The 27038-nt window shown below is 40.3% G+C and overlaps 1 protein-coding gene across 1 annotated transcript in view; it reads left to right on the plus strand.

The window, feature by feature from the left end:
- Window positions 1–11353: 11353 nt before the first annotated feature.
- The window catches only part of STMN2 (stathmin 2), a 34257-nt gene continuing 18572 nt past the window's right edge, over window positions 11354–27038 (plus strand). The window contains exon 1 of the mRNA XM_042869569.1: window positions 11354–11577. Coding sequence (XP_042725503.1) covers window positions 11559–11577 — 19 coding nt within the window. The 5' untranslated portion in view covers window positions 11354–11558. The remainder of the gene's footprint in view (window positions 11578–27038) is intronic.

A 27038-nucleotide genomic window follows, 5' to 3' on the forward strand; every position in this document is an offset into this window, starting at 1 on the left:
AAATTGTGACATCGTAAGTAGTTATTTGCAGAATGACTAAGAGAAGTAATAGCCCATTCCAGACTTAAAAATTTATGAATTGATGACACTGTATTGACTAGAACATTTACTGAACCTTCCATAGGTCTAATTAATCAAACTATTCACACAATTAAACATAGTGCTTAGCAGTATGACGTTATGTCCCAGTTCTTTGCAGACATCCCTGCATTAAAACATTTTCATGCTCATACAGTGGCCTACTCAGCATCTTACTGCTTATCCTGGTCATGTCAGGGAGTGCTTAATTAATATCACGTATCTTTTGCTTGCCTGCATATCAGTGTAGAGCTACTTCAAAGACATGCACACTGCAGGGAGTGATATTTACTGAAACAACACTGTTAGAAATTAGATGTAAAGCAATATTTGGTTCATTTTATCACTTAACTTGAAAACTAACTACAGTGATAAAGATGCAGGTGATTACTTGGATAAATAAGTTTGTTATATTTTGCAAATTACAGCTGCATTTTAACGTGGTCCTTCACAGAGGTATAGATCCAGAAATAGGTGGTCCTCGCTACTAAAACAGAAAACAATAACCTGTAAAGCAAAGAGTCTGAAAGGAATCTGCATGAAATCTCAAGCAGCTACATTACGGCAAGAGCAACTAAAACAATTTTTGAACACATCAAATGAAAAGTAACGAAATAAAGCTTTCTATTTCTGGATGAAATAATTTGGAAATAAACTCAGGAGGCAGACAAGTTAGAAACTTGACTTTTTTCTGTGAAGATGAGGGTTTTTTTCATCTCTCAGTATGTTCATGTGATGATGAGGTACCTTTATAGAAAACATTTAGGAAAATATGAGCCATTTTGCTAAAGAGTTGTTAGAATTTAGTTACTCTATTTTGTCTTCCTGTCAAGGTAGAAAGTTCAGTGGAGCAAGGATTTCAGGTAAAAGAGATCAAAGTTTTCTAGCTCAATGAATCCTTTGTTGCCATGAACTCACAGCTAACCGGAGATCTATTAAGGGAATTTGATCCTTGCCTTACTTTCAATCTATAAATCCAGGAACTTAAAGCTATTATCCTGAAGGCCATGTTCTTACATGTTAAGATGTTACATCTTACAGTAGCACTGTCCTCATATTGCATGATCACCTAGCAGATATGTACTGCAACACTTCAATGCAACAGCCTCACAAAGAGAAGAGCTTACAGTCAGTTTTCTTGGTTATGTGAGCTTGTCAGCACCAAAATGTTACTTACACTTTAGATGTGTAAGAATCGGTTTAGCAGCCAGGTTTTCCATTGAAATCCATCAAATAAATGTGATATTCTGAATTTTGGGTAAGGAAATGTCTTAATTCTGAAAGTTACTAGCACTTGGAAACTGATACTCTACAGTAGAACAGAATACAGCTGTCTCTAGCAGTAGCAGTACACATGCGACTGACACTGTCGAGTCCAACCAGAATGCCTATCCTACATAGTGCATGCTTCACTCCTTAGCTCATAACCTCATTTTTTACACAGGTACTTCTCTCATTCATGTTTCTCTTTCACCTTTCAGATAAAATCAACTTTCGTGTGCTGAGTAAAGCTGCAATATGTAGGTTGCCAACACTACAAATCATGCAGACTTCTCTATTGGCCAGCTTCTCTGGAAGAAGAATATAAGAAGTCTGCTCCAAGATCTTCTTGTTTTGTTTGATCTCCAAGTTTTCTTTTTCTAGCTTTCCCATCCACCTTTACATGCCAGCAGAGCATTCTACAAAACACTCTTCAACCATTCTCCAGGCACTTATCCAATCAGAGCCGTGAGACGTTCTTTCTTCTTCTAGAGGAGTCCTTGGTTCTCATGCTGTTTATCTTGCTCCACAGCTTCTGCTCTGAACAGTTTTTCTTGTATTCCCACATGCATGCAGCTGGTGAACTGAAGATTTAATCTAATTTGATTTTCCATGTTTGGTTATTACAGCAACTACGTAACATGGAGTCATTGAAAATGAATGGCAGCTTTTCTCTTTTTTCTTTTTTTTTTCATTTTCTTGCTAACATAAAACCTTACTTGACTTTAATCTAATAGTATTAGACTGAAAAGGAAATCACAATTCAGACAGGAATTTTTCAGCCCTAGAAAAAATAAAAGTGATTTACTGCTTTAATTGGCTGTTGAATTAGCTCATATGAATAATAGCTCATGGTGTTTTTAAGTTCTGTGGTTTAATAAGACTCACTTTTACTTCTCTGTCTGAAGATTTACTGGAGGATACCCATTCCTTCTGGGCATAGTGATTACTTTCAAACTCCAGACGTGAAAAATGAAAATGCTATGCAAAGCAAAAAAGTATATGTAGTATATGCTGCTGGTAACATTGGGGTTTTTTTGCTGACTTTTCTTTCCATGTGGCAAATATAATCATCTGTTACAATTATGCTGCTGGGCCAAAAAAAAAGAGGGCTCTTCATTACCTGGGACTGCATATTTATATTGCATATAAAAATATATGCAAATATAAAATACAAACATATATAAAAAATAAAAATAAAAACAAGTGAAGCCAAGGAGGGTCAGATGCATGCTGGTATACCAGTCAGCAGAACCATCACCCATGTCACAGAGCTGGAACTCAAGCAGAACATGAGCTATTTCATGTTCAGTGCTGAACCAGCACTGAAAGAAATAAGGGAAGAAGTGTTATGTGATCCAAAACATGGATTTGTACTGAACCCTTTACCTACAGTAACCACAAGCAGGTACTACTAAAACAGTTTTGAGTGTACCACTAGACAAAAGAAAACGTCAATACTAAATGAAACAATTCTGTATTCTCTTTGAAAATTGTTGTTGTGGGTTACTAAGCCAGTAGCTTACTGCTTACATGAGCTTTTACTATAACAAGCAGCAGCATCAGAGATAATTATCTAGCCTCCAGCCAGCCACAAGCTGTTAATGCTTTGCCACTATCTTTCACAGCATCAATTCAACCTCTGCCTAAGCAATATTTACCCTTAGGTTACCCAACCATACCCTCATGGACCCTACCCATTTAAAATAGGAACATAACCATTGAAAAATACATCATAAACTCAGAACATCCTAAGAACAGCCAGAACAAACAATCCTGCCCAAGAGACAGGAAAAGGCACATGGGCCATCAGTATATCTCTTAATCCCCCTCCTGCTAATATTTCCTGCAGAAGGATGATAAAAACTGATTTTACGTGTGTATTTTGATATATTGTTTAGTTACTATTTTTGCACAGGGTAACTGGTTCACTCACCAAACAGCTAATCAATATTTTGCTTTCACCTCATAACTCATTGTGTGGCCCATGCTTTGTTTACTGCTCATTATTCAATTGTGTCATGGTGGTAGAATTACTAATTTCCTCCAGGGCTTCTCAATAGTGCTCATCACTTCAACATATGAGTGCTGCAAAAAATGCAAATTAATTTATCTTCACAAAAATCCACAGTGGCAAAGAAAAGGTAGTATTCCTATCAAAAATGTATGGAGTAGAGGCACAGAAAGATTAAGGGCACACGTGTTCACTAATTTTACGTGTCCCGTCTGATGCATCAAAGATGCAATTTAAAAGTGTTTAGCAATATTTCAAACACAGAAGTTGCAGCATCAGTCACAGGTGTGAATGCTGAGCAAATTGGATTTGGGACTCTAACGGTGGTCATTAAAATCAGATAATTAGAAGCTATTAGACTATCAGAGGTTTCACCTAGAGAGACTGCAGAACTGTTTTAAGTGGATATATTATCACTAGATGGGAAAAATCCTGTGCAGCAGCGCATTAATTCAGTCACATGTCTTTCCTTTGCCTTCCCTTGCTTCATTCATTAACTACTCTCAAGCTCAAGCAATAAATGAGGCAGGAGTCATGCAGGCATCATCACACAGCCCCAGTGCATCCTCAGAGCAGGTCCATCCTGTACCACATTGGAGCCAGCAATCCTGCATAAAAACAATACATGATCACAGACGTATCATACAGGAACTGAATTAAGGTTGCCAGGCAACCTCATCCCCACATTATGCCACAAATCCTTGTCCTTCATCTTTTCAGCAAACAATGCCAGGCCCCAACTCACAACCATATTCTTTCCTTAGTCTGCCTCAGAGATCCTAATTAGCCATGCTCCCAAAGGCTTCTTCATCTCAGTCTCTTTGTCCAGAGAGTTCCAGCTTTCTCTCATTACTCCAGTTGTAATTTTGTTTTCTACATAGTCCTTAGTCCATCTCATTCCCTATTTCCCTTACAAGTTCTCAGTCCTAAGAAATGAGACAGATACAATTAAATAAAAATAAAGCATCCTCAGTGGGATAGAAACTTCAGAGATTCTAGTGAGATTTTAAAGTATCTCCAAAAGCTGTACATAGCACTTCTTTTCCTAAAGCACAAAAATATTGCCAAGATTAAGTGAATTTTTACAGTGAAAAGATAGCAAAACTTTCCACTACCAAAATAATTGTCTATCATATTTCAATTATCTATTGCAGAATAGATACTGTTAGAATGTTCCCAAGAGAAGACCACCAGAATGAACAAAACATTATCACATTACTTAGAGCTTATGGTCAAAAACAGCTAAGATAGCTGGGTTTTGTTATTGTTTTTCTTTTTTCAAACAAAACAAGTAATTGATGGACATGAAACACTGAAAACATCAAATTAAGATAATTAAATTTGACAAAGCTGTGAGCAAAAACAGGTGCTGCATGAAATTTCCTGTAAACTTTGTATGGACTACAAGCAAGACTAGAAATAGAAAAGTTCTCCTACACTTCTTTCTCAGTGTTGTTTTTTGCTACTGTTTCCCTGTAAGTGTGAATTTCACCCAAATGCAACTAATATATTCAAAATCTATTTTATATATCCTCAACTTTTTTTTTTTTTTTTTTTTTTTTTTTACTTCATTGTCATCTGTTGTCTATACAGTGATAAATTGCTGAGAAAGTAAAAATAAATTCTAGTTACAAAAGGAATACATAATGAGCCTGGTATCAGAAACAGGATCATTACTTGAGAGACAGTAATAACATAGCACTTATTCTCCTAAAATCTGCCTGACTAACAAAGAAAATGATCTGTAGTATATTTGGAGCATCTTCTTCAAAGTTTATGAGACAAGAACCATGGTGAAACAGCTAATTACCAAAATTAGCCACCACTGAGTGGTGGCTAATAAATAAAGTATAAGTATAAATAAATATTAAAATCAACAAGGGCACAAAAAAAGTTAGTCAATCCTAAGAAGAGCAAAAGCATCAAAGGAAAACCTGACTAATTGCATTTATATCTCTGCAAACAGTATGGTAGAGAGAACAAAGTGAATCAGACCTTTGCAGAATACTTTATTGCCTATTTCTCTTTACAGACGGCATTTTGCTGTTCAGAAAGACTAGAATCAGGAAACCAAATCAGAAAAGTGACAATGTATGCTTCATTTCAAATAAAAGGGCCTTCCTGGAGGACATTTTCAGTCTAGGACTTCTAATTCTGTAATGACTTGTGATTTAGATTTGTTGAATATTGTCACTTCTAAAACAATTTCATGGAGAATTTCTGACTTGCTGTGGATGTAGTTGTCACTTGCCTGTCTAATCTAATTCCTTATGCATCTTCTTCCTGCCCGCAGGGTTACTTGAAACTCCTCCCATTTTAAAAGGATCTGATGTTCTCCTCTTCATTACCTTCTACTTTAAAGAGTGAAGAACCCTATGACTCCAAATTGTAAGCATACTTAGCATATCAGATCTAGAGATGGACATAATAGGTCTTGGCAGGACCTATCATGCTTAAAATAAAGTTTATTTGCTTAAAATACGCAAAAGAAGATTGTTCTTTACAAAGGAGCCAGCCTGTAGAACTGACCACCACAGGACATAGTGGAAGGTAAAAGACAGCACGGGTTCAAGCACACTGCACAAGTACTTAGAAAGGTTTGTAAAGGGCTGCTGAATAGGAAAACTGTACCAAGCTCAAGAATCTGCTGAGAAAGTGGCTGGAATGATCCCTGGGGAAGAACTGCATGTACTTGTCCTACTCATGGCCTTCCCCAGCATTCACTTACAGCCAGTGATAAGGGAGAGGGTAGAGTCACTAAATGTGTAGAAAACATAGGAAACCAAGTCTGTAGAAACCAAACTGCGTATATTTAATAGAAGAGAGAATAACAGGAGCACTATCATGGAATTATAGAATGAACCACAGAATCATAGATTGATTTGAGTTGGAAAGAACTTCAAAGAACATCTAGTTCATCTCTTTGCTGTGGACAGGGACACTTCTTACTAGATCAGGTTGCCAGGGGCCATCCAACCTGGACTTGGACATTTCCGGGATGGAGCACCCACAGCTGATCAATCTAGTCCAGCATCTCACCACCCTTATAGTAAATAATTTATTCCAAGTATCTGATCTAGATCTACCCTCTTTCAGTTTAAAATCATTGTTCTTTGTCCAGTCCTATACCCGCTGATAAAGAGTCCCTGTCCAGCTTTCCTGTAGGATCCCCTTTAAGTACTAGAAAGCTGCACTAAGGTCTCCTTGGAGCTTTCTCTTCTCCAGGCTGAACAAGCCCTGCTCCCTTCATAGGAGATGTGCTCCAGCCCTTTGATCATCTTCTTCAACTCCTCTGGACTCACTGCAGCAACTCCACACCCTTCACATGTTGGGAGCCGCAGAGCTGAATGCAGCACTGCAGGTGGGGTCTCATGAGAGCAGAGTAGAGGGAAATAATCACTTTCTTTGACCTGCTGGCCACGCTTCTCTTGATGCAGTCAAGGATATGTTTGGGCTGCTGGCACGCATTTATCATACACACTTGCTCTCTGTTAATCCTCCTAGACCTGTGTCTATGACTGCTTTTCCTATAAGGCTTCCATTTTAGAGAGAGATGTCAGCTCTTTATCTGTAAACAGGAAATGAAAGAAGAAATAAATTAAGAAAAAGAAATGCATGGGAAAACAGATCTAGAAACATGTAGGCAGGGAAGAGTTAAAGGATTACAAAAGTGAAAAATAGGAAGTTAGAGGGGTACATCAAACTGTGTACCTCTAACAGCATTTTTGTGAGCATTCTGAAAATGCTCACAAGGCATTTTCACTTGTAAAAATGGCAAGCACTTCTAGAGGCAGTCCAGCGGTGGTCTACTTGGAGATGTGTCAGGATAAGAAAAGTGAAAGATGTTCACAGGCGTAGGATTCCCCTTCAGGTTGCATCCTTCAGGAGCTGTTGATGACCAGTTTGTCTGTGGCTAGAATGTTATTGACAAGAAGATCCCATTATCTGATGGGGACTTGAAAGGGGTGGGTATACAATTGAGAGGGTACTGGCTATATGCCTAGATGGCCCTTTGGACTGATTCAGCACAACAGTCCCCTGTGCTCAAGAATATGCTGACCTCATTCAGAGCCACAAAATTGGCTGCTTCTACGACTCTTCCCCCACAAGACCAAGGGTTGTTTGTATATTTGCAGCAGGGAATGGATTCTAGGTGCAACTAAGTCACTCCAGTAATGCAGCCTTGCACAGCTCTAGCCCACATCTCCTGGACAAGGGTACTGATGGAGGTCTAATTATGTACAATCCCCATGTTAAGCTTACAACATTGCTCAGAGATTTCTTGGAAAAAACATCCACAAATACCATAATGCCATTATTCAGGTTCCCTACCGTGATTCTGAATGTTGCTGATGTAACACCATGTGCAGTCATGCAAATATAAAAGCCTGCATGAAACCAGGCTAACACTAAAGCTGCAGTAGTCCAATGTGTGCTATGTTCAGCAATTGAAATCACTAATAGTGACACTGTTTGCAGCTGGCTTATTGAACCACTATCAAGCTGTAACAAGATGATTTTCAGAAAGGCTATGCTAAATGCTAGTAGAAATGTAAGAGTATGTTGTTGCTTCATAACTCATATGTTGCTTTGGAAAACGAAAGGATTAGAAAAGTGTAATACATGAAGAAAATGGTGATCATGATTTATATATGACTCGGTTACACATATATATCACTGCACTTTGTTTCTCTTAATGCATTCATCAGTACACAGATCATCTTTTTCTTTGCTTGTTAGAATATTTGTAGAATTATGCAGAAATTAAAAAAATTAAAAATCCAAATTACAAAATTGTATATTCATATATTTGTAGCCTCTCTCTAAATTCCACATTGAAATATGTAGGGTACTGAAATACACACTAGGCTAATTTATTCTAATCCATACTTAACCTGCTGTGAAGAATAAGTCTGGACAAAAGATTTTTTCACCCATGTTAGAAAATTATTCTGTCAAATGTTCCCTTAAGAAAATCTTTATTGTCCCCATGCTTTCAATGGTACAGAGGACCGTGTCATGATTCTGTTTTATGAGAACAAAATAAAAATAAAATAGCAAATAGTCCTCACCGAGGGAGCCCCATCCATTCTGCTATGGATGCAGGGAGAATCTAGTGGAAAAACAGCATGAGTACATAATTTGAAACTGTATCATAATATATATGTATAAGGGAATAATTAAGGTTGTACAGGCACCATTCTTCTCTGACTTTTAAAGACTTCATTGCACAACCTGAAAAACATCTTTCACCATAGCTTTGGGTGAAGGGGTGTAAGTAATGAAGATGAAATAAGTGAATCGGGAGCTAATTACTTATTAATCTTCAGAAATTGCATGAACACAAAGAGAAATTGCTTTGGGAGGCCTAAAGAAGAAGTAGGAGTGACCACAGCAAGAAACCAGCTGCTTTAAATAGGGTTGATTGTATTTCCTAGTGACAAATATTAAGTGTACAGAAGTCAGTAAGAGCTTAATTTCTCAAGTTATTTAAGTTCAGCCTATGCAGCAGAAACAAAAAGCACAGGCTAATAGGAGATGCATAACCTACTCCCACCTCTGCTGTTTGTAGGTGCCAGAGCAAACAGCATTTTCCATGCCAAAGGAGTTCGTTTACCTAGCAACAACAGTCTTCAAAGTGCTGCATAAACATTCCTCTTTCCAGTATCACCTCCCTCCCTCCTTTTCTTGTCTCCAAGTGGGTAGGAATTAAGGTTCTTTCTAAAAAACGATTGGAAAGAAAAGAAGAAATGTATAACAATGGACTTTTCAGCTATCTGGCCAAGGCCACAGGTGAAGTGTCCAGTGAAAACCCAAAGCCCACTGCTGTTTAGAAGCTTTGCCCTGAAGTGCATCCTTACAGCCTGCACACCCACAGCCTGGAGGTAGGCTAAGCTGCAGATGCATTTTAATGTCGACTAAGAAAAAGCCCAGACCATGAAAGAACACAAGTTGTAGCCTTGCTAGAACATGCTATAGCTTAATTCTGTTATCCTCTCAGATATATGTGAAACACAACATTAAAAAGTGGTGGCAGATCAGACACAATATATGGTGTGTCTAATAACTGCTCCTGTACGTGCCAATGATTGACACGACAGTGATTGCCAACCAATTTCTTGCACCACTGCCTCGGCAGGAGCCTCTTTTTGCAGGAGGAGAGCCGGTGTGAGCCTCTTTGGGCCTCTGCAGCCAGAAGGAGCTGCGGAGAGTGATGCGAGAGAGAAGGGCGGTGCCGGGCAGGGAGCGGGGCGACTCTGCTGTCACTGCGGAGGTGGCTGGGGGCAGGCTGGGTTAGGAAAAGAGAAACATCAGAATGAAATAATAAACTTAAAAAAAAGAGAGCAGACGACAAGGCGGCTTGGCTGCCTGCTGGGCGTGCCGCGGCGGGGGATGGGAAGCCGAGCTCGACAAGGAGCGTTACGGCAGGGCCGTACGGGGGTCCCCCCACGTCCCCTCCCGGCAGCTGAGCCCTCGGTGCCGGGAAGGCAGGAGCCGGGCGGGGCCGGCAGCGCGGCCCCTCACCCTCTCCGCGTTGCGGCTGCCGCGCTGCGCTGGCGCAGGGCCCGCGGGGGGAGGGGGCGGCGGGAGGAGTGCGGGGGGATGCGCGCCGCCCGCTCCGCCCTGCCCCTGCCCGCAGTCCGCCCGGCCCCACCCTCCCGTGCGCCCCGGCCGCAGCGCCGCCGCCTTCAGCACCGCGGACAGCGCCGGCTCCCGTATCCCCGCCAGCCGACGGGCTGAGGCCGCCCCAGCAGGAGCCGCCGCGGCAACCTCCGCGCTGCGGCTCCCACGCCGGTGAGTCACGGCGTCCCGCTGTGCCCGCTGTGCTGCTCTGGGCCGTCTGCTCGTCGTCCCCCCGCAGCTCACTTCCAGATCTTGCTGCTCGCACTTCAAGGAAAAACTCGGTACCCGCAATTCAGAAATGATCAGTAGTAACTCAAAAGAGAGAGCTGGCCTTTGACTGAGCTCCGGGCCCCACTCTACTCTGACACGCTTTGACTGGTCTGGAGGAAGCTCATTAATGAAACAACCCCACCAAGCTGCATACTCCAAATTCTGAAAAATTGCCCAATGGCTGCTTCTCTGCAAGCAGCATGGGGGTCTGCTACCTTCGGCCCCAGCAGAGGCAAGTGAGCTCAGCTGGATAACATAAGGATGAGATGGCCATGTGTTGTCCCCTTTGTAGCACAGGCTCAGATGCTGCCTCCTCTAGAGAGATGTCAGTTGTTTCCAGCCTTAGGAGGTGTGCAGCCATTGCCACATTTCTAGCAAAATAGTCAGGTAACCACCCACGTGTGTTTAGTTGTCAGCCACATCCTTATGAGAATCCTTAAAATGAATGGCAAGAATTCTTATGATGCATCCATCTCTTTTCATATAACAATCCTGTTGGGTCACGTTCGGCACTCTTCATCAAGAAACTCAGCCTCACAGCTTCCCAATGGCTATCCTTACTGTGCGCAGTGGTTACTGGAACTCCTTTTCACATTCATCCTGTTTTGGGCTTTCCAGAGCCCTTCCTGAGCACAAGCAGCTCTATATGTCGTTCCCCATGCTATGGCACAAAGCAAGTGGCCCAGGGTTAGCTCTTGGGTTTCTAAAAAAAAATATGCAGCATAAAAGTATATAGGATCTGCATGTACTAGTAGGAAACAGGATGCAGAAGGGAAAGTGACCTAGGCAGTTCTCCTATTGAAATGGTTTAGAAAATCCTTTCAATTTGTCCTCTCTATTTATTTATTTATTTATTGTCACAGCTTTGGAATAAAGTGTGTTAAAATGCATTTCTGCATGTTTTACAGGTAGCAACAGCAGAGCCTTCAACGCCAATAGGCTTTTTCCATGTAAGACATAAAACATTTGACATGGAATGTACTACTGAAGCCAGACCGAGGGGGGGGGAGGCGTTCAAGGACTGATTTCCATTTCAAACTGCATTCTGGCACTTTGTACTCCAGCACCATTGGTGGATCAATATTTAATGCCCAGAGATTCTGGCTCTGCAGGAGTCATGTCAGGGGACCTCTAGAGCCAATCTGCTTGGGTAGAGGAGTGATAATTATTCATGGGCTCCTGCCTCTTGCTCCTTCTCTTGCACGGCCCCACTCTGCTGACTCAGTGCCTTATTCAGTCTTCTCTCCCTCTCTGCACTGCTGTGGCTGGACCCCTTTGCCTTCAGCACCTCTGAGCGCCTGCACATCCCACCATGGCTAAAACAGCAATGGGTAAGAAAATACATCTCTTTTCCTTCCAATGCCACCTCCACTATTTCCTAGCACCACTCCATGCTCTGCGGGCTCTTCTCAGTGGCCCCAAAGTTTAGAAAAATCAAGAAAACGCTAAGCCTATTTTTTATTTGATGGATTAAAAAAAAAAAAAAATGAAGAAAAAAGAAAGGAAAAAAAAGGAATAAAAAGAAGAGATGAGGGAGGGGGAGGAGGAGGGTGGGACCGCGGGGTTCTTTTAACGTCCTGAGATCAGATTAAATATTTTCTGATGGCGAGGTTGGTAGTGTGAACACAGCCTTATTCTCAAAACGGTTTTTATTACTTCAAAGATTAGCGTATCTTATGGCACCGAATATGTACGTAATGTTAATATATGTATTAACGTAGAGCTATATTAAAAAAAAAAAAAAAAGAGAGAGAGAAAACGAATGGAAAAGTTCTCCCCCCGCAAAGATGCCCCCACCGCCCCGCAGCCCCGCCGGCGGACGTAGCGCTGCCCTTTATTTCTGAACCACGCCGCGTGGCGAGGGGCAGAGGGGGGATCCGGGGATGGCACCGCGGAGCGAAGCAGGCGGGGTGCGGTGCTGTGCGGGGAGCGGCTGCTGCGGAGCGCACTGCGGGCCGGCCGCGCCCAGCCCAGCGTCGGGGGCTGCGGGGGGGCGAGGGCAAGGAGTCCGCACCTGCAGTCTGCCGTGGGGGGGGAGGGGGTTGGAGGGGGAGAACGGGGGAGGGGATGTAGGTCACTGCACCGTCGATGGCTGTTTTCTAGCGGGTCCCACCCTGCTTTTCCTCTCCCTGGGGACTCTGCTGTTAGCTCGCGTTTGGAAGCTGCAAGCCCAGCAGCCCCACCCTGCCCCCCCGCCTCTGACGGAGCCGCGCCCTGCCGCCTCGCAGCCCCTCTCCCCGCATTGGGGGTGCGGGGACCCCCTGCTCCAGCCTTGCTCTGACCGCCGGGAGCTCGTCCGGGCACCCCGGGGACGGCGGCGGGAATGGGGGTTGGGGGGGGAGGGGGGCTGCAGCCCGGCCCCTGCCCCCTTTGTCTGAGGGCGGCTGGAGAGTGGGTGGGGAGCGGAGAGGCGCAGTGAGGGTGTGGGAGATACGGTAGCGAAGGGTGTGGGAGAAACGGCTGCTGGAAGCATCCGAACTTCAACACTTCGTGCGTTTTCCTATTTCCCTCCACCCTTTTTTTTTTTTTCTTTTTTTCTTTGGGTGGGGGGTGGGGTGCATCTGTGCAATAAGACAGGACCTGTTTGACGCAGTGAAGTTTTCACAGACGTTCACTATTAAAGTCGTGCACACACACATGACATGAAACGATGATGGAGAGCTTCAACACCATCCTTTCCCGAGAAACAAATTCCGTTCAGATTCCCACTCCGTGCACTGTCATCCACTCTCAGTCACGGTGCACGAAGTTGCACGGAGCCCTCCTGGCACTGTACGTGATGCATTCTGCGTTTATTTCTTTGAACGCTGACGTTCCGCTCCCGAGGAATAATCGGTGCGGATGGGAGGCGTTTTAGCCTGGCCATGAAACCCCTGGGGACAGGGCGGGAGACAGCTGGATGCCCGAATAGCGGGGGGGGGAGGGGGGGGAGGGAGGGCTGTGGATTGTGGCCAGCCCTGCAGTGCGAGCACGCCCTCCCCTCCCCGCTGCAGCAATCTCGTAATCGGTATTGATAATTTGTCGTCTGCCAGAGACGTATCGCTGCAGAAGGCCCTGCTAGGAGTGCTGTCAGTGGGAAAGAAAGGGCTCGTCAGCCTTTGATTAATGATCTCTCAGAGCACAAATATCGAGGTTTCTGCAGCAAGAGACATGGCGGAAATCATTAGATTTGCCCAGAGACTGGCTGGCGTATCATTCCTCTTTGCCTACTAATACCTGGCAAACAAGCAGCATAGAAAAGCAATTAAAACCAATATAACTACCTAGCTCAGGTTTCTGAAAGTACTAAATACAGTGTTCAATTAAAAATGAAGTGAATGTTAAGAAAAACATTTTCCTTCTTTAAAACTCACAAAGGCAAAAGCATCTTTTTGCCATTTCTTTAAACTTCATTCTTCTTTACTGTAGTTATTTTCAGGGAGATTTTGAATGTAGACAACATACAACAATAAACCCTTTCATCTCCATTTTGAGGATTTATTCAACAGAAGAAATTTTATTGTCTCATGGAAGAGTAGATGTTTTCTCAGTCAGATGTGCTTCCATTTTCTGCTAAATAAGCTGCATTTGTTCTGTATCCAAGCTTTACCCAACAGACCACTAAGAGACCTACACAGTGCCTGATTATTTTTTCCCTATTAAGCACTGTATTTTGCAAAGTGGCAATAAAGATGAGGCCCTGCTGTCATCAGAGCCAATGGAACATTTCTAATCAACTTAAGTCGGCCCACCATTATGCTTCTGGCCCTGCTCCAGCAAGACACTTAAGCAGGTGTCTGGGTTTGAGCATGTGAACAGCCCCAGTGGTGTTGAACAGAACTCTTCAAGTTACTCAGCTTTGGCAGGTGCTAAATACCTACCTTGATAATCTGTGTTTATCTTCTGCCATAAAGATCATTATGAAGTGTTTGGAATTTTGTTTTAAGACTGTTAAATTAAACCTTTTCAAAGATAACTCCTTTGACTTACATGGGATTTTCAACAACTAGAAGAAATTCTGGAGCTTGTTGTACCCTGAGTGCTCATGAAGTTCTTTCTGATCAGTTTGCATAATGTAGGAATGATGCCCACCAGGCACATGCATGCATGTGCATATGTGTGTGTCTTATTTAAAAAAAAATGCATATAATGTGACTGCAGAAGATGTGGCGACTTTTAAATGGCGCTCTTCTCTTGGCTTCTTCTTCCAAATAAAACTTGGGTTATATGGATATAGCACACAAGAGGCGCATTTTAGAACGTTAAATCTGCTGATTTTTTTGGGTGGGGTCACTGCAGACCTGGTAGGCCGTGTACGTGGTTGTATAATCCATCTTAGAGCATGAACATGGCAGTGTGAGGGTGGAACAGGCAGTGATGCTGCTCGAACAAAAAGAAAATGCATCTGAAATCATTATTCCGCTGTTTTCTTGCTGTGTTTCATTTAAAGAATACTTGTTCTGAGAACATGTTCAGGCAATTACCATACAGAAAGTCAAGGCGCTGCTTATGGTCTTCACTTTTTTTTATAGCAATTGGTCTAACAGAAATACACGGGATATGCGTGAATAATGTGTTAAAGGAGTGTTTTAATTTGGACTATTTTGAGACAGTCAGGAAGTCTGTGAGGTGACAAATGGGTGGAATTTATGGCAACATAAATATTTAGGCAGCCCCACGTTGCCTCTCAGTAAGACTGATTAAACCATTGTAAAAGCGCTTCAGAGCATTGTTCTTCTATCCTTTGTGTTTTAGCTACAAGCTCAGATCTAAACACTCAGCTTGATGGATGCACTGTTGCTGCTCAGCTTGTCTATTAATGGAGTACTGCATTATTGTTTTATCTGGTATGTAAACATACATACAAAGTTATGTGTATGGTTGTTGATTTTAAATGGTTCAATTATTTTAATAAGTAGGCTTTCTACCACGAAGAGCTAAGCATTTTGCTCTGACCTGCCAGTACTCTTAAACAATTGCTCTAACAGTTGCACATGAGTAGTCGTCTGGACATCAACAGCAATGACAAGCTTCAAGTTTAACAGCACATGGCCAAGTGCCAGGCCACATTCAGACTAAAAATGCTTCCTTCCATATTGTGCAGGCTTTCAGTGAGGGTTTTAAACTGTTTTCTTCCCCTTTTGTAAATAAGTGGACACAAGTTGTCAGTATACTAATTGTTAGAAATTTACATATTTGAATAGACTAATATAAAATTACTTCAAAATAAGAATTAATGTAGATGAGAATCTGAAAAGACAGTTTGTTGTGTTATAATGTTGACTGAAATGTGATTTGACTAAGACATCATCATTCCAAATTTTATCTGGGTCTCGCAGAAGAAACATTTCAATTAATCTGTTGGTCATTCTTCTGGTCATCACTATGCTAATATAAATTTGCTGGCCAGTACCGTTCACGTGAGAACTCAAGGTTAACACTTATTTACATTTTTTTCCTGTGCTTAAAAAAGTAGATTACTCTTTCTTCTATTGAAAATTTGGGATAATTTCACTAGCAGTCCATGTGGGTAAGAGCTTATGTTGCTTCATAGCAGTTCTTTATTTACCCTGTGAAATGTTGAAACAGGAGAAGAGAGCATCATCTATTCCATCACCTTATAGAAGATATCCCACAGTGTTCAGAGAAAATAAAAATCAGCAGCTTGAACACTTCCAAAGTATTCTCTTGCCTCTGCATCCATCTTCTCTTGTCCTAATACAAGCTCTATGTAGCTGAGCACTTCTCTGTTCAATAATGTATTCTTATAATCTATTCACATTGATATTTCTTTGGTTTTCTCTTAATTAATTAATTTAGCCTGGAATCTTTTTTCATTTCTTTGGTATTTGCACTACAATAGCACATTTCTCTAGATTGCACTTTGCACACATTTTTTCTTACCATAATTATGCATGTAATCTAATGGCATGGTTAGGTTTTTCCCAGGTGACATTTATATTCATTTTTTTCAGAAAGGAATTCTCCATTTTCAAATTAATACCACTAATTAAAAGACTGATTATAGCAGAGAGATTGGATGGTCATATTCAGCAATACACTTAGGTGACATTTTAGTCTTCAAAGACTGCAAAAATTAAGAGATTAATTCTCCTAAAAGCCTCCTGTGAGAAATAAGCATTACCATGTAGGCTGAAGAGCAGAGATCAGTTCTCACGTCAGGTAGGTCTGGGCAGTACTTAACACATGGAGCATTTTCATGTAAGTCTAATTCAACTGCCTTAGAAGCACAAAGCCAAAAGGAAAAAAAGATATTCAGTGTTACTAAAAAAAAAAAAAAAAAAAAAAAAAAAAGCCCTAGGCTTATTTAAGCCCTGTGCCTTAAACAAGGCATCCTAACATGATGCCACTGCAAATAATTGAGATTGTTGGAAAATGAACTCTCTGAAAGAGAATTGAATGTTAAACGGCATGTTGGTCACAGGGCGATAATCCTGCGGTCTGACCAGTGGGCAACAACTCAGCTGGAAATGGAATCCTCCAACAAGACTTTTTTCTAATTGAACATGTTTCCCAAAGGCTCTACATGTATTGACTACATTTGTCTTTAAACCTGCAATACCAGGCATCCATTTTTTTTTTTATCCTGGCACTACCAGTAGTTCTGCACGATTCTTTGAGGCCAAGTGAATATTGTGTCACAAACCAGCAGTGATCACTTGCCCTGCCTTCAAAGATCTGGTGTTAATTGTCCAGACAGCTTTCTTTTATAAGTGAAAACTACTGCTGTCATCAGGATGCTTGTGAAGAACCTTCCTCAGCAGTACCCATTAAATGGATGGTAGATGAAACAAATCTACAAGTCTTGTCTCCTTGGTTTCAGTGGAATTCAGGGCTGAGCCTACAGGAATGCAGGATTGTGGCAGATAATTCAGAGGAATGACCAATATTCACTATTTTTCGTAGGGTACACAGTCAGTGATTTCTGTGGAAGCACTCTGATCCACTGCTGGATTTTATTTTTTTTAAAGATACTGTTGATCTTGCTTGGAAGTGGGTCAGTGTGCTGCCGCAGACTGCAGCTCTACCTCTCAATCCTGAAAGGTGCACCCATGCCTGTCAAAAAGGCAGTGTTTGTTACTCTAGACATTACTCTAGTAATTAAGTAATTACTGTATGCACTACTATAGTGGCTCACCACTATCAAAAACTAAGAAACTAAAATTTTTTGAGACCTGCATCCTCAAACAGAAGAAAGGTGTCGTGCAGAAATGATGGTTCCTGGGAGCAAAATATTCAAGACATAATGTGTCTGAGCAGCAGCCAGCATACAAAGCTGCTCTGCAATTATTTCATTTTCCTCCACTTACTATGTTTTCATTTTCTGATAATACATAATTTAACAAATGAAGTGAATTCAAGCTTAAAGGATGTACAGTTAAACTGATGAAGAGCATCCACTGAAACATTAGTCACTGATTGACACATTTAGAAACATTTTTCGAAGGCGTAGTTGTCTAATCCAAGTTGTTCATGAATAGTGCATAATTTATGAACTCATTCTAGTACACAAAACCAATCACTGGGGTCCTCACCATCACGGCAGGAAGAAAGAAAGGTGGCAATGAGTGCATACTCTTCGGCCCTACAGTTGGTGGTTGGCCTCCAGTTGTGGCACTGGTCCTAGTGTGGCTCCCAGAGAATGCCAGAGCTGAGCTGTGTCCTCTTACCCATGGGAACAGCTTGATGCTGGAGAAAGGACACGAAGGCAAGTAGGTGGAAGATGAGTCCCACTGAGTACCTGGGAAGTCCTGGCTGGTTGGATGTTGCACACTACAGCCACTGGACTAAAAGTAGGAACAGTTGCAGGAGCTGAAAACAAAATTTGATTCTCTTTGGGTGGAAATTAGAGACTTTCAGGTTAAATCCTCTAATTTTGTAGAGATTTAAGCCTGTTTTTTTCTTAAATGCCAATATAGACATCCATCTCCCCTATTCGATTTATCCCTTACTCTTTCTATGATTTGACTTTCTCTTCATTACTATTGGCATAACTTTATATAATTATTTCAGCATTGTGTTGTGAAATTATGTTCCATAATGTATAGAAATGTGTAACAATGCTCTCTTGTTACTGAATTTTCAGAAAACTATCAGGTCAGAAAACAAAGCAACTTTCTGTCTAAAGATAAATTAGCTTTCTGAGCTGTTAAGGTGCTTCTTATAATCCTTACAGAATATCTCAGGTAAATGTGGTTATTTTATACCTGTTAGTGTAGAATGACTACAAACTGAGAATTTAGGTTCAGCCAGGGTATGTTTTACTTTAAGATATGCTAAGATATTTTTTAGTATTTGAGTTTTCTTACATTTAAATATATTCACTAGCCACTGGGTGACAATGCCACTGTAACTTCTGAACTTGGTATTATTTTTGATCCTTTCTAAAGTTTTGGAAAACATCAGTGACCATTTTTGCTTTGGTTTTATTATATCCTCTGGTTTCCACTCTGACAATGACTGATGTGATTTCTCTTGGCAAGATTCCCTGTGTCTAAGTGTCTAAAATTATTAGGGTTATTATTTTTTTCATCTCAAAAACTACACAGACTACATAAAGGTCAAAGATTCACCAAAAAATTGACCAACACCTTATCTATGATTGTATATTAAAATTAATGATTTTTCAGTATTTTTGTCCTCCAGTTACCTGAGTGGAGCTGTAAGAAATCTTTGTATGTTCCTGGGAAATGTTTTAAGTTAAAATAGAATACATGAACTGGTTTCCATCATTTTTTCAAATGCATTTTTTGAAGTGAAATTCAGTTCTGTAATCAATTTTATTAGGATTTATTAAATATCAAATTTAACAATTTTAATATATTTCCTTCTTACATCATTCAAATGTGAAAAGAAAGCACAGCTAATGTCACCCAGCAGTCATGTTTATTATCACTCAAATATAAAGTTTTGTGTCTCCAGGTTCTGGCATTCATTCAGTTTATTAGGTAAATGTAATACAAATGACTATTTTTAAGCTAATGTCTTTTCTATTCATTTAGATAGTTTTGGTGCTGTTAGGATTCCAGGCAGGCAGCTTTCAATATTATACATTGTAGATAGGAAAGATCCCCATATTCATTGTGGTTTTAAAAATAAAAGTTTAATATTTATTAATAAAATATTGTCCTCAAGTCAAATAGCTCACTGATGAGAAAACAGTGTCCTAATGCTAAACGTGATTGTTTTGTAAGTAGAATATCTATAGTGATTGCTTAAGAGAAATGGAGGATTCAAGTTATTCACTTCTGAAGCGTATTCATGGTATTTTGAAGTGAATCATCAAGAAGTGTAACAGTGAAAAGACTTTCACCTTTTAGTGCTGGAAGGTCTTAAAAACAGGGTTAAACATGGCAGAGGTATTTTCATGTGCACTGCAAAGTTGTAATTATCACTTGGTGTAAGTCACCAGCGTTATTCTGCAGCCTCAGCTTTTCTGGTATCCTGATCTCTGCTGCATGAGAGGTGACCAGCACAGTCAAGGGGGATAAAAACTTGCAATAATGAGAATAAACACTGGACCATAGCATAAAACTCAGGCCATTTCAGGAATCAAACAGAAACAATCTGCAACACAAAGCTTATAAAATTTCACTTGATACGTTTCTATGCAGCGACATTTCCTGGAAAAAAAGCAAAAATTAAGGAAAAGTATACTGGAAACAGAATACTAGATCACATGGACCTCAGTCTGTCCCTGAGCTGCTGTTCTAATATACCCATAGTCTTTCAATGCCATTTATTCTTCAGAGGAAAGCTTGAGCTGGCAGTCAGGAAGACTTCTATTTTTGATTTTCCAGCACTGAACTTCCTTCTGAGCATTCTGCCGTTAGAATCGCAGCTTCCCATCTGCTCCATCCCTCCCACCCACTGATTTCTACTCCCAGTCCATCTCCTTGATGCCCTTTTTCTCAAACTCAGTCTATTTATCCAGTCACCATTCTGGGTCCTTTTTCAATTATTCCATCCCTTAACAGGCTTTACCTTTTAAAATGTATTTTATTTTTATTTTCATTTATCTGCTATTCCTTCTACCAAGCAAATTCAATTTTCTTCCCTTCACATAGCCATTAGCGGTCCTTCAATAAACCTCTACACCTCTGAGGGACCAGACACAGAGGAGTTGATACCACAGAATAGTTGTTTTCTTTTTCCAATTTCCAACACTTCTCTGGCCCACGGGAGGAACAGTATTTGAAGCATCATGTGAATTCAGGCATGTCCAGAACAAAGTATCTTTAGAGAATTTGGCTGTACATTTTTGGACATGTCTCTCCTTGTCCCGAGGGAAGCCTGAAAGCAGGTATTTCAATGAGTTATTCCATTGCCAGCCTGGGCAGATTTTTCAAGGAAAGAATGATTTCCTGGCACAGAGTGTAGAGGTTTTCAAACAAAAGCAGCATTTGTCCAGTTTGCCATATGCAAGCTCTCTATTTTTCTGTAGTCATCTTCCCTGAAATCGTGAAATGATTTCAGCAGCAGGCAGCCCTCCAATCAACAAAACTGTTGGCCAAATCACTACAATTTATCCACGTGATGGTGAAACAAGGTCTCCTACGCTTCTCGTGCAAGTGAACTAAAAAAATGGCACTAGATGGGAATTCACTATAGCACTCACTATGACATATAGGCCATACATTTGAGTGGATAAGATGTGCAAAGATCAGGAATACTGATTTTGCTAGAATGATGTGCTAAACCAGTACAAATCTACTGCAATAGCCCCCATGCTGATTTACGTATTATGATGATTTTTTTCCCTTTAAATCTCCAGAAGCAGCTTAGAAAGGAAGCATCTCCTTCATTATTTTGAATAGTCATATGAGAGCCAAACACAGTAATGAAGGAGAATTGGATTATACAGGAAAAGAGACTTTTTAATACAGGAAAAGGAATTTGATTCCACGGCAGAAGAGAAAAATCAGGGCATTATAAGCTCCTGTTAGTTTTCAGATGTATTGAAATGTGTGATGAGCAGCCCAGCCCTGGAAGCTTGGTAAGGCTGTTACAAAAAGCAAGCCGAAAATGAACACCGAAGAAGTTTTCACAGTGTTGATGCTGGGATGTGGTTGTGCACAGTGTACTAGAAATGTAGGTATTGCAGGCAAGTCTCCTTACTCTAAATAAGCCAGGCAACCCCATCAGAGACCTCAGGCATCAAAAGTGCATCTTGACAGGGATCGACTGCTGATGGAGTTAATTTAGCAGCAGAGAAGTACAGCAAGTAAATAGACCCATACAGGCAGGCAGCCAGACAGACAGACAGGTACAAAGAGATAAATAGACTGACACAACAAATGACATCTATAATTATATTTCAAAACAGGAAAAAATCAGTAAATTGGAAAACTGTGTAACAGTAGAAAAATCTGAAAAACTGGTGGATAATGAAAGACTTAATTCAGAGCAGTCACATTATTAAAATCTGTGTAAGTTGCTGTAGTTTATACAGCTATGCATCTATATTACATCTTCAAGATCTGCATGTTTGCATTATGCAAATCTGAGCAAAGCTACTTCTTACATAGGTGGCTTCCTCTAACCACTGGTTGCTCTTTTTTTGTGTGTTAATTGTAAGAAGAATATCCCACCAATTGTTCTCTCTCAGACAGTTTCACGAATTATGAATAATATATTAACTTGTTTGCACCATCAGCATGGTTTTGAATAAGAGTTTGTTATTCTTTTATTTAATTATTATTCATTTTACACATCCTCTGACTAAAGTAATCAATAAGATTTATGATCTTTGCCTAACTGATAAACCTTAGTAATATGCTGCTGAGTGATATAATTATTTTCTTAATTTAGGCAATCCAATATTTGTAGATAGACCTGAAGACACGTCAGGACATGATGGTAGAAATATTTATCAGTTCATTAGTAATAATAGGTGCATCAATAGTTTAATCATGCAGAAAAATATCTGAAAGCCACAGAATAACAGACATTTTGCAGACGGCTCAAAAAAATCATCTTAGCCCCTGAGAAAGCATTTTTTTGATAAATCCACACTCCAAGTCAAAAGAACTTCTGGGTTGACTTGCAGAAAAGTCTGGGATTTCTGATTGATAATGAAACATGGCATTAATCAGCTGAAGCTCAGGACGGACAATAACTTTGAACTATTGTAATTCATTTGCAGTTCAAGTTATTGACAGTAGAATGTTGCTAGAGAGAAACTATGTCTTCTAGATAAGCTTACAGAGACCTACTCATAAATTCTACAGCTCAGTGGTTGAGCTTTTCTGTTGCATACGTGCATAGCATGTATTTTTCCTCAGACAAAGAAAGGATATGACAAATTGTGAAATGCTTGTCACCTAGCAGGAGTCAACGTTGCTGAAGATTTCATCCATCAGTTCACAGAAGTCACTTGGTTGGTTAACACAGCACTAATAAGTTTTACTAATAACGGCAATTTATGTCCGATCAAATCACAGAATCACAGGGTTTGGAAGGCACCTCAAGAGATCATCAAGTCCAATCCCCCTGCTAAAGCAGGTATCCTACAGTAGGTATCACAGGTAGGCATCCAGAAGGGTCTCGAATATCTCCATAAAAAGAGACTCTACAACAAGTCTTTTAGATTTATTATGTGGTCTGGATTTGGTTTTAGGCTTGACCATAACTGATTTAAATTGTGGCAATTTCTGGCTAAAATAGACACAGTTATATTCACAAGCTCTCTTTCTAATATGATCTAGTAGTTTTGCTTAATAACAAAACTTGCAGAGACCCTGGATTTTTTGTGCTACCTAAGATAATATTCACTGATATATAAACTATTATTTTATTTGCAGTGGTTCTAAGAATGAGATGATGACTTAGACTCCAAAAGCCATACAAAATCCCTCCCCCCCCCAGTGATGCAAAGCCAATAAATAAATAAATAGTTACAATGATGGTATCTCCTTCTGTGTATCTTATTTTTTTTTGCCTCCATCTGTTCTGTGTGTTTTATTGCTTGCAGACCTGAAAGGGTACTTGAACCAATGTGTTTCACAAAGAGGTAGGATGACTGGAGAAGTGGTAATAACTACACCTGAAGTCCAGCAGCCAAGTGGGCTGGGTCTCTCTCTTGTGCTACCACAGCAAAACGGCAAAAAGAAACCATGAGGTTCTTTGGCAAGGAGGTAGAATGGAGACCAGCGAAGGAAGGAGCTACTAGCAAGCCTTACCTCCCACAGGAGCACAAGATGAGCTTACTCTGGGAACTGAAAATCTGGTTGGAGGTACATCTAGAGATCATTTACCCTATCCTGCTACATGAAGCAGGACTATCACAAGTTCATTTAGCCAGCTTCTGAAATCTTCCATGGATAATCTCACAACTAACATCCCAAGCCACAGTTTGTGGCTGTAGCTCCTTCTGTTATCTGGCAGTACCTGGCTGGTGGAATTGGCTCTGCCATTTCACGGATCATCCCTCTAGTTCTAAGCAACTAGCCTATCACCCCTTAAGAGTTCCTTTTGCCAATTAAACAAATCTCATCTCTTCCACAAGCCTTCACAGGCCACGTGCTGCAGGTAACCCTCTGCTAGATCCACTCCTGTTTGTCCATGTTTCCCTTTAATTGGAGGCAGTACCTCAGGTGGAGCCTCACAATGCCAAATAAGTACAATCAATCCAACGTCTCAGCCTGTTCATTGACACACAACTCTGCGTCTGGCTGGACTCCCCCCTCAATTTTCCTCATCTGATGTCTTTAGAGGAGTGATAGAGGACATTGCAAAAAAGCTCTTCCACATGAGACTTTCAAAGCCCCCAAAAGAACAAAAATGGTCATTGCCCAGTATCTATTCCTATTTAGTGCTTAAAACTTCATCTTTAAGCAATAGCAGTTATGGGTTTATGTAGCTACGCACTGAAACATTATCTGAAATACCATTTAGGCATTTGTAGTCTTTTTAGGGCTGCATTCAAGTCTAAGAGAAAATTATCCTATGTTCTTAAATGCCGTGAAAATAGATTTGTACTGTGGGCATGCTGATCATTGAAATGTCTAGGAGTAACCTCAAAGATTCTAGACTTGAGGATCTGCTAAAAGATTGCTTTCTAGCCAATCCACGGCCCTCTTCTTATGAGACAACACCAAATGAAAAAAGTGAGTTTTACAAAAACTGCTTTGTATCAACGTGGTAGATCAGGGAGTTGATGTCATTAGTGCTTACTCTGTGCAGTAGTGTAAAAGACCTTCAAAATCTCAAGACATTATTTTTAGACCCAAAGATTTCCCCAAAGATAAACACACCCTAGATGTACTTCCTACATAGAGAGACTTTCTTAACTCAGGGTCGAAGTCTGTCTAACTTAGAAATTCAGTTCTTTGGAATAGCCTATAATTAAATACAACCTCTTGCTCCCATATATACCTAATCAAGAGAATTCTTAAATTATTTTTAGAAACTCTTAAATTACTTTAAGAAAAAGGGTATTTAAGCCACATGATAGTCATAAATCAGAGCATCAGAGGATCTTTAACAGGGTTGTTACATGCTTGGATTCAAAGCAAAAAAGCTCCGTAGTTAAAAGTTATACGTATGAACTCTAATGTCAAACAGTTCTATAGAGATCTAAAAGTCATCTAAACTTTGTTATGGCACTCAAATTTAAAATGCAGTTTTAATTAACATGATTATAATGTGTATGTTGTATTACTGTGAAAGTAGAAACACTTCATTTTTAAGTAATCTACTTACATACACCATTTGTAATTGTGTACAGAAGGCAAACAAATGCTTTTATTCACATGGATGAGATATCCTTATTTTAAAATGTCCCACAGAATTAAAATTCCATTCAGAACTCAGAAGAAAATGGGATTTTTCAGACTGTCTCCTTTCATTGTCATTTTCATTTTGACGTTCAGCCAGTAGTCATAGCAGCTCATAGGAGTGATTGTGTAGAACAAAGGTGTGGTTAAACATGTTTGGCTTTGGATTAAGTACATTAAATGCATGCAGATTGCTCAAAATGAACCAATAAATTTACAGAAAAAAAAAAAGGTTTTTGTAATAAGTATCATGCATATATATAAGGCGTATATAAACTAAGTAATGAGTGCTTCTGCATTTTTATATCAGACGTTATAAAATGAGTTTTCTAGGCTAGGTGACTAGGTTTATTTGAGGGGTACCTTTCCCAGCACTCACAGTAGCATGTTGTTTCTAAAATGGATTCTCCTGGTAATTATAGTGTGAAAATAATTAAAATATGTTCTGCACTCACTGAAGTGACTCAGCAAGCAATGAATACATTTAACTACTGGGATATAAAGATCAAGAGTCCAACCAAGCTGCAAATTATAATTGCATTTATTATAATAAAAGCACAAATCTCTACTTAGCTGATTGCCCTCAGTATTGTCTTTCCCTAAAGCAAATATGTGCTCCTTACAATTGAATTCGCAGCTCATTTTCTGTGTCTTAATTTATAACTAATATTTTGGCCTTCATTAGTTCAAAGAACAATTATTTAAATATTGGAAGACATTAAGGATATCAGTAACTTGGAGTGGCACAAGGCATGCATTAATGAGGACTGCAGTTACAAATCATACATGAATTATTATTAAAAAAATTTAAAAGGGCAACACATTTCATATCTGACTTCTAGTTCTTTCAAATATCTGAGTCCCAGATAAACAGCAAGAATGGACTTTCCAGTAACAGAAATTGTAGTAATGCATCTCTTTTTGCCTCAGTGAGGTGCTCCAATTTACATCAGCTGAGGTTCCTTTAATTATGGAAACAGAAAAAGTTGCATTCCATACCCATTCTTTCTTAACTGCCTGCTTTGCAGAAACGATTCCTTTGCTTGACGTTGTATCAATGGCTTACTTCTAGAACTTGTGCATAAGTCTCCGCAAGAAGTTGCTCTTATCCAGAAGCTCAGTGTGAGTCTTAGAACTGTTTTGCATCCAAATCCAGAGATGGGGAGCAAAGGGGAAGCAGGCCATAAAATAACTGAAATAGTATCAGTATGTATCCAGAAAAGATCTACATGTCAAGTTGCAAAGAAGCAGTAGCAAAACTCCTAATTCATTCATGATAATATGATCAATATCCTAGGATTATGTCATGACCCTCCAGCCAACAAAGAATAAAATGTCTCCAGAAATGTGATGCAACCCAGGAAGTGTTTGTCGAGGCTACATTTAGGGATCGCTGTAGTGCAAAATTAGTGGAAGTCTCTGAAGAGATTGTTGTGAAACATGGAATGCATGCTTCTGTTCCAAGGCTGAGATTCAAAACAAATGCTAGAAGCCAACTCTGTCACGTCCTACTCCACTAATCCAGTCTTACTGTGCTAAAATAAAACCTACAGCCTATTTCATACCTTGGGATTATGTTGTTTGATCATAGCAGACTGCTTAACTAACCAGTTACCACTCCGTTCCATCAAATTTGATTAGCATCCTTCCTTCAGAAGCTGTTCTACCAGCCAGCACCCATATCATCTGCACCATTCTCAAAGAGACAGCTGGGCCAATGAAAGAGTCACTCATTCTGACATCAGGAGACTGGGTTCTCCATGAAGCTTTCCTACAGACTGAGTCTGCGACCTGTGGCCATTTTTGTCATCTCCGGGTTATTTCATCCTCAGTGCACTCTGCCTGACTTTCTCACTTACACTTTAAGATGTTTGGTGCAGGGTGTTTGCCTCTGATGTGTTTGTACAAAAGTGGTGCATATCTCAGCTGGATGTCTGTATGCTTCTACAACATAATAATGAAGTGACCTTAGGAGCTCGCAACAGCATCTCCGATCTGGCCCTTGACTGCAGAGA

This window comes from Lagopus leucura, unplaced genomic scaffold, assembly GCF_019238085.1.
Source record: "Lagopus leucura isolate 7727_CA_CO unplaced genomic scaffold, USGS_WTPT01 Super-Scaffold_100002, whole genome shotgun sequence".
Lineage (NCBI taxonomy): Eukaryota > Metazoa > Chordata > Aves > Galliformes > Phasianidae > Lagopus > Lagopus leucura.